The sequence below is a fragment of the Chrysochloris asiatica genome, unplaced genomic scaffold (genome assembly GCF_000296735.1).
Source record: "Chrysochloris asiatica unplaced genomic scaffold, ChrAsi1.0 scaffold00042, whole genome shotgun sequence".
Lineage (NCBI taxonomy): Eukaryota > Metazoa > Chordata > Mammalia > Afrosoricida > Chrysochloridae > Chrysochloris > Chrysochloris asiatica.
Window position 1 is genome coordinate 21,897,748 of NW_006408560.1, and position 9,085 is coordinate 21,906,832.

Sequence of the window (9,085 nt, forward strand, 5' to 3'; positions counted from 1 at the left end):
CTCTTGATGGTCCTAGGGTCCTCTGTTTCTGGACTGTAAGATTAACTACTCCCACGTTTTTGTTACAAAACTTCTACCTTTACGATTGTGACAGTCACAATTAGTCATGATAACAATTACTTACTGTTGAATCATAAGAATCTTATCCCCATCTCTTTTCACCAGACACATTCTCATGGTTTTTAATTTTATTTTATTTTTAATGCATTTCCATAATGGCTAATGATGTTACACTGTGATATAGGCACTGGACTGTTAGCTGCAGGTTGGCAGTTCAAACTCACCAGCCACTCCTTAAAAACCCTTTACAGGATTGCTATAAGTTGGAACTCACTCGAAGGCACTTAACAAAAACATTGACTATTTTTCTATATTCCTTGGAGAATGACTGTTTAGATTCTTTGCCCATTTTTTTTAGTTGGGTTTACTTTATTATTATTATGATGCAAATAATTTTGTTTGTAGCTCCTCAAACACCAGAAGGCAAAAGCTATGCTGAGCAGGAACTCTGAGGGCAAAGAACCCCATGTTCCATCCCAGGAATGCACACAAGACAGACTCTCCACAGATTTGGAAAGCAAGGTCTCGGTGGGGGATACTTTGGCTGGCATTCACCCAGAGGAAAACAGAACACATTTTCTTAGCAGATTCTCTTGTCCACTCGAGTGTTTTCATCAACCTCTAGGGTGAAACAGTGGTGGTGGTTTTTAATAAACCCTTCTCACATATGGACTGAAAATTTTCTATCACATTTTGGACAGTGAAGAATAGAAGCAGCACATTTTTAAAAAAAATTTCTTAGCTATAAAGAAATTTATTTTCAGCACTGTTCTGTATTTTTTTTTTTTTTAACTTTTATTGTGAATTATGTGCTAGTTTACATGGAAGAACATTAGTTTTACATTCATCCTATTGTATGTCGTTACATTGCCATGGTTATAATCCCCTCTATGCATCATCAACCAACCAAAGGGTATACCCTGCAAGCCTGCCCCCTGGTCATCAGCACACAGCCCCTCTCCCTCTCTGGTTCTAGAGTCCCCAACCGCTCCATCTCTCCACGTCATCTTCTCTGCCTCCATCTCAGCCATCACTTCTTCTCTGGGTAGGGTCCCGCACTCCGCTCTTCTCCCTTGATGGCCCCAGGGACCTCCGCTCCTGGCCTGCAAAGTCAGTCACTCCCCTCCTTTTGCTCCAAAATGTCTTACCTTTCATTTCCAATTCTCACATTCAGTCCTGATAGCAGTTATTCACTATTGTAACACATGAGTGCTATCCCCATCTCCTTTCATCAGTCCCACCCAGACAGATTGGATACTACTCAGTGGAGATTCTACCTTCCTCTGAAGGAAGGTACCTGCCCTCTGGACCTAGGTTTAGTTGGGTTTACTTTTATTGTTGGATTGTGAGTTCTGGATACAAGTCCCTTATAAGACATATGATTTACAAATATTTTCTCCCATTATAAGTTGTCTTTTTACTTTCTCAGTGGAATTATTTGAAGCAAAAACTTTTTTTTTAACACAGGTGTTTTAAATTTTGATGAATTTCAATTTATCTATATTTTCTTTGTTGCTCATAGTCTTGGTGCCATATCTGAGAAACAGTTACCTTCTCCAAGGCATCAAAGAACCCTATGTTTTCCTCTTAGAGTTTCAAAGTTTTAGCTCTCACATTTAGGATTCTGATCCATTTTGAGTCAGTTTTTTTTTTAATATATTATACATTCAGATGATGATGAAGATGGACTAATGTGACTGCTGAGATCTTTACAGAGGGAAATTGAGATGAAGAATAATGAGCCTAAATGTATGACAAATTCAAGATCAGATCCCAAATAGTTTAAATCTTCCACTTTTCAAAATGGTTCAGAACTGTGTGAGATACTGGGAGCTCTCATAGAAGCCAGTTTTATGTAGTATATTAGTTATAATTAATGGGCAGTTATGATGGGCTACCTTGTTTTCTCCTCAGGAGTCTCTCTTTTTGGCTTGTCTGCCCTGTTGATCCCTGGGAACTTTGAGTCTCATTTGGAACTTGTGAAGTCCCTGAGTCTGGGTCCAGCATTGATCTACACAGCTAAGTTTGCACTTGTCTCACCTCTCATGTATCACACCTGGAATGGAATTCGACACTTGGTAAGTTAACTGTGTAATTTGCACATTTTCTGGGTAAGGGGAATGGGAAAGCTGGGAAGGCTTCCTGTCTGAGTTTAGTGCCATGCTTATGGTTAACTGTGCTGGTCCTTTGCTCAGGGACCTCTTAGGGAAAGAGAACCAAGGCTCCCTGTATATTCCTTGGCATGCCTGCTGGTGATATACCTGGTAATACAGCCAAGTGAGTGTAGGCAAAGGTCTCATTGTAAACTGTAACCATTTTAAGAGGATGTTTGTAGGACAATTATTATTATTTAATTATTATCTATAGTGTATATGTGGAGTCCTGGTGTGGCACTGTGGGTTAATGCACCAGACTGCAAAAGCCGTTTGAGCTGCAAGGTCGGTGGTTCAAGCTCACTAGCTGCTCCTTCGAAACCCTAGACAGGGTTGCTATGGGTCAGAATCGACTTGACGGCACTTAGCAACCACAACAATAGTGTATGCGTACTGTTCTGTACATTAAGGATTAACCTGGTTACTGTTTTCAGTTTAACAGTTCTGGCAAATGGGAGTGCCTTTTCTGGCTAGAGTCAAATATATCAAAAAAATTTTTAAATGTTTTATTGTGAGTTATGTGATAGTTTATGTGGGGGAGCATTAGTTTTACATTCATCCTATCGTATATTGTTTCATTGCCCTGGTTACAATCCCCCCCATGCATCATCAACCAACCAAAGGGTGTACCCTACAAGCCTGCCCCCCGGACGTCAACACACAGCCCCTCTCTCTCTCTGGATCTAAAGTCCCCAGCTGCTCCATCTCTCCACGTCATTGTCTCTGCCTCCATCTCAGGCATCAAATATATCAATTTTTGTTATCATAACATTTGATTGCATGAACTATTTCTTGTTTGATTTTCTTTTTTTTAAAAGCTGTTGGAGGGAATGAAACCAACTTTAACAGAAACTGAGTACTAGAATATTGAGTTGCCTCTGAACCTGAGTCATTTGTCAATTGGATGTTTTTGCCTGACATAGGAAGAAAAGAGACCCTTTTTTCAATGATATAAATAAATATTCTACAGACTTTTTATTAAGTTTTAAGAGTAAACACAAGACAAAGACAAACCATAGATCACCCGGGTTAGGGAAATCGTAGACACCATGATGAGTTTCCAAAGTTCTATCTCTATGTATTTTATAGGGCATAGGGAACAAAGGAATCTTTCCCACAAGCATGACTGACAGGCAGCAACCATACATCACATACGCATGCCAGGCCTACGAAAATCAGGGAGGGAATTCTTGCAGATAAGAAAGCTTTGCTGTCTCTGTGTCTCTCAGAGTGTGACATCACAACCATGTGACCATTAAGGTCTATGTCCAGGAATGTTCCTATGAAAGGTGACTAGGAGAATTGGCCCAAAAGTTCCTTTAAAATATATTCTGTTTCTAACTCTGGCATTTCCGCTGTCAAGATGCATGAGGTACTCTAGAAAAATTGGCATCTGAGCACTTAAACCCAGGCACAAGTTGGAATTAAGCTCTATGTGGTAGGAGTCTTTCACAGGCAAAAAGCCTTCAGATTTTATACTCTACCACATGCCTTAATTTGACCTTTTACTACTTCTACATCAAAGACTAGAGACAAGTGCTTTCTGAATTTCAGTCTGGTCCAATAGATAGTTTGGGATCCTGCAGGATGAGCACTAGACTGCTAACCACAAGGTCAGCAGTTCAAACCCATCAGCTGCTTCTCAGAAACCCTATATAGGCTCACTGTGAGTGGAACCAACTAGAGGGCATTTATCAACAGCAGCAATATACAGTGTAATATAATCAGAAAAGTGAGAGACTAAACAGCCTATTTAATTATGTGTATCTATCAACTGTTCCTTGGAGCAGTGTTCAATTTGATATAAAATGACTTTTCACTCCCCTGAGGGGAAGAAGGTGGAGATGGAGGGCATTTCCATTAATGACTTCTTATTCCACAGAACAAAGCTTTCTAATGAAAATCAACTGATCAGCTTCCTCTATTCACATCCTGGCTCTGGGGACAACTTGCCAACCATTGGCTTTTTATCTCCATAGTAAGGGCCAGGGGAAGGGAACTTTTACAGAATCCCAGAACTCAGCCTAAATTTGGCTCCTGGTTTCTGCCACTAATTGCAATCTGTATTAAGAGAGGTGAGGAGACTAAAGGTTTTTTCTTAAATCTGCTATTATTCTTCCTTCTGACCATAACCAGCTGCTCCTTGGAAACCCTACACAGGGTCTTGTGAGTCACAACTGACTCCACAGCACTAAACAACAACAACAAAAACCTGATGCAATTAGTGCTGTAGAATAAGCAGTGGACTGCCAACCCCAAAGTCAGTGGTTCAAACCCACCAGCTGCTCTTCAGAAACCCAATAAAGGGTTGCTATGAGTCAGAACCGACTAGATGGCAAACTTGATGGCACTTAACAAGTACTGGCTCTGAGTGTCAGTCAGGACTTTTGTCTGTTCCCTCTGACATAGTTGTTGGCTTCTGAGCATGACAGTTGCCTTATTAAAGATCTAATCTGGAGGAGAGTGGAGTTGATGTAAAAGAAGTGATAGGGTCTGTGGCATCCTAGAGAGAAGCTGGGTTATATGAAGTTCTGTGTATATAGATGTTGTTAAGTGTCATTGAATCAGTTCCAACCCATAGTGACCCTGAATAGGGTTTCTGAGGAGCGGCTAGTGAGCTTGAACCCCCAATTTTGCAGTTCAAACCAACTTTGCAGTCCAGCACATTAACCCACGGCGCCACATTGGTATGTTGTTGTTGTTGTTATGTACCGTGGAGTTGGTTCCAACTCATAGTGGCCCTGTACAGGGTTTCCAAGGCTGTAAATCTTTCTCCCGTGGAATAGCTGGTAGTTTCAAACTGTTGACCTTGCAGTTCGCAGCCTGATTCGTAACCACTACGCTACCAGAGCTCCTTACATTGGTATGGTGTACAAAAAAGACAGTCCTACTGGGTGGTGGTGGTGGTGGTAGAGAATGCTTGCTGAAAGTGAAGAGGACTTAAAATATTTAGATGAAGATCAAAGAGCACAGCCTTCAGTATGGATTGCATCTCAATGTAAAGAAAACAAAAATCCTTACCATTGGACCAATAAACAACAATCTTATCAACGGAGGAAAAAATTGAAGTTGTCAAGGACTTCATGCTTCTTGGATCGACTATCAATATTCAAGGAAGCAGCAGTCAAGAACTCAAAGAACGTATTGCATTAGGCAAATCTGCTGCACTTTTTAAAGTGTTGAAGAGCAAGGATATCAGCTTGAGGACTAAGGTGCGCCTGACCCAAGCCATGGTATTTTCAATAACCTCATATGCTGGACAGTGAATAAGAAAGACCATAAGAAGAATTGATGCTTTTGATTCATGGTGTTGGAGGAGAATATTGAAAGTGCCATGGGCTGCCAAAAGAACCAACAGATCTGTATAGGAAGAAGTGCAGCCAGAGTGCTCCTTGGAGGCCAAGATGGCCAAACTTCATCTCTCATACTTCAGACATATTGTCAGGAGGAACCTGTCGCTGGAGAAGGATATCATGTTTGGTAGGGTGGAGGGTCAGAGAAAAAGAGGAAGACCCCCAGCGAGATGGATTGACAAAGTGGCAGCAGCATCAATGGGCTCAAGCGTGGCAACAGTAGTAGTGAGGTTGGCCCAGGATCGGGCAGTGTTTCGTTTTGCTGTGCATAAGGTCGCTGTGAGTCGCTACCAACTCGATGGCACCTAGCAACAACATATACACAGAACAGCTCTTTGTAGAATCCACTTGACTCCTAATCTGGTCAGATGGTGGTATGCTATGGAGTCAGTTCCAACTCATAGTGACCCTGCGTAAGGTTTCTGAGGCTGAAATCTTTATGGGAGCAGAAAGCCTCATCTTTTTCCTGGATAACAGCTGGTAGTTTCAAACTGCTGACCGTGAGGTTAACAGCCCGACTCATAACCACTGCGTTATCAGAGCTCCTAGATAGGAGTTATTTGAATGTTGAGCTGGGGGTACCTTCTCCTCTTGTTTTTTTTCTGGGGTCTCCAACTTTTCTCTGAAGTGACTCCTAATGTAGTCAGTTTTACAATCAGATTGTGGGTATGTGTGTGGAAATTGTCAAGACCTATTTTTTGCCCTAGGGGATTTTTTAGTGACTTCATATTATATTGTTAATATCCCTGTTGTTAAGTGTTGTTGAGTTGATTCCAATTCATAAAACCTTGTATGGGGTGTCCGAGGAGTGGCTGGTGGGTTTGAACCACTGACCTTGGGGTCAGTAGTCCTGTGCTTATCCTACAGCACCACACCAGGACTCCTATGTTTTTATAAATCCCTCCAGCATAAGAGAATTTAGATATATGTTTTTAAAATTGTAGATTTTGACCCAGTGGGTGAAAATTCAAGTTAGTGAGTTGCTAACAATAACAAAGTTAAGTAGAAGAAAAATACAGAATGTACAGCATACAAAATGATGGTAAATATTGTTTATTATTTCATGAAACTTCTGTCTACAGGGTTCTAAATTAAAATAGATTTCTTTTCTCAGTAAATTTTCTGAAAAATCTTACAGTTAAGTGTTTACCAAATTTATTTGACCTCACAGCTTTTTTTCCTCATACAGTTAATGCCTTTTAACATTCTGAGGATCAAGAATTTGGAGGAATATACTTTGGGAGACATTGATGAGGATATAGTGTCATGGGGAAAGGTCTATCTAGTCTGGTAGCTTTTGTATATAGGGGCTAAGGGTACCTCTTCTGTCCTTGGGATAAGTGGGTGGTAAGTATCATGTTGTGGGTTTTGAGAAGGATTAACTGTGATGCAGTAGGATAGACACTATACAGCTAGCCACAAGGTCGGTGGTTCAAACCCACCAGCCACTCTTTGGAAACCCTATGCATGATAACTATGAGTCAGAACCCACTCGGTGTCACTTAACAAGAAGGTGGGGCATAAGGATCAAAGTGTTTTTTCTCCGGAATTCTGCTGAAAGGAGTTATTTAACTAACTAGTTGGAATTCCTTTCTGAGAAATGAGCTAGGAAAGTGACTAGGACCCTGATTATTTTTTTTTATTTTCTGTTTTACAGATGTGGGACCTAGGAAAAGGCCTGAAGATTCCCCAGCTGTACCAGTCTGGAGTAGTTGTCTTGGTTCTCACTGTATTGTCCTCTGTAGGACTGGCAGCCATGTGAAGAGCTGAGGTTCTCAACATCTTACTACAAATCATCACATTGTCCTTTCTTAATATTAATAGCTCAAGCCAGGGCAAAGTTCTCATGATTTGATTAAACCCTATTGTGCTTGCAAATCTCCTTGAAGCTCAGAACTTTGTAAAATCAAAAGAATGGAAAAGTGTTCTGGTTTTCCTTTGTTTCTAAAGATGGAATGGCTGCAAAAAAAAAGAAAAAAAGAAAGAAAGAAAGAAAGAAAGAAAAAGCCTCCCTTTTCATATTGGACTTTGATTTGTGCTGAGGGTCAGCTTTTGGCTCCTTCTTCCTGAGACAGTAGAAACAATGCCAGCTTTGTGGCCTCTGCCCTGGGAGTTGGGAGAAGGGCTTTGGGTGGCACTGCCTGTGGGTTGCTGGCTTAAAGGACAATTCTGTTCATTGGTCAGAGCCCAGGGTCTTTAGCACCCACACTTTGTAACTGAAAGAAGAGGGTGGAGGTGGTAGAAATTAGCTTGTCCCAGCTAGAGGGAGATAAAATTGACTCTGGGAGCAGGTACTTTGTGGGGAGGACATACAGCCATTTACAGCCTTTGATTCAAGAGGAAGATCCATTGAACATTGTCATTGGACATATTAAGAATTTTTCCTTGCATTCCCAGGAAAACAAGCTTCTCTGTGTCATGTTTTCTAATCCATGTTCATGTGACATATTTTTATGAAACAAAATTAAAATACTCATTTTGTCTTTGACTCTCCTTAAAATCTAGAGAAACTGGGAGAATGGCAATTGTAGGGGAGCCAGTTCCTCTGCCTCCCTCCGGTCTCAGACATTTACATCCTAATCTGACCTTTCCCAGGAGGGAAAGTTTGTCCTGCCATTGATCGCTGGAAAAATCTTCAGGGTGTCAAGTAGAAGTAGCTAGAGATTTAAATATCACATAAAAGCCTCAGAGAAGGAAGGTGTAAGAAAAAGGAGGTTAAGCATGTGGAGAGCTTTGGGGTTACTAATAGAGTCCAAAATCCCTTTTAAGACTGACTATGAGCAACCTCATTGCACTCTTCAGTAAATTATGTTCCAATGAGAGAGGCAGAGAACCAGTGGAAGTGTTAAATTAAGGGATTATTAGCTAAGATGTATATGTGGAGAGAAAGGAGAGTAGAGATTTAAGAAAAAAGGAAAGGATGGTTGAAAACCTGGCAAAAATTTATAATTGAATGAGAAATTTTACTGATTTCATAATCCATATGGGCCAAGCTTCTGGTTCCCTAACTCACTTGGTAGGACTACTGTTTGGATAGTCTTTGGGAACTTTGGTTTGACAGATCTATCTTGTTTGTCACTTTGAGTTGTTCGCCATTTTGGTTTAATTTTGAACTGGAGAGTGGTAACAGTTACTGCAGCTAGGATCACTTGTAGAAGAAGACCTTACTTTAGCTAAGACAGTAGGACATCTGTTGCCTTATTATCTTCCTCCCATCTCCAGAACAGTCTTTGGTCTTGTTACTTAAGATTACTTATTTTCTTCTTTTTAGCTAGACTGGTTCCAGGAAATCTTTATAGCCCTCCTCCAGCTGTTATGTGTACTTTTTGTCCTCGGAGTGAGGAACAAGTAAGTGTTCATGAGAGAACACTTTGATACTAAGACTGGGAAAGGTTTGGCAAGATAATTAAATTTATTAGATTCAGAATGGGGTCAATGATAAAGAGATGTCAGAGGCTGAGAAATGTATAGGAGACTTCTTGACCTGTTTGGTGTCTGCTCACCATTCAGGTGATTGGT

At 40.7% G+C, this 9,085-nt stretch overlaps 1 protein-coding gene across 1 annotated transcript in view; it reads left to right on the top strand.

Annotated features, from left to right (window-relative positions):
• SDHC (succinate dehydrogenase complex, subunit C, integral membrane protein, 15kDa) overlaps positions 1-7,349 on the top strand; it is a 109,043-nt gene extending 101,694 nt beyond the window's left edge. Inside the window, exons 5-6 of the mRNA XM_006861768.1 lie at positions 1,975-2,138; positions 7,224-7,349. Coding sequence (XP_006861830.1) covers positions 1,975-2,138; positions 7,224-7,328 — 269 coding nt within the window. The 3' untranslated portion in view covers positions 7,329-7,349. The remainder of the gene's footprint in view (positions 1-1,974; positions 2,139-7,223) is intronic.
• Positions 7,350-9,085: the final 1,736 nt, after the last annotated feature.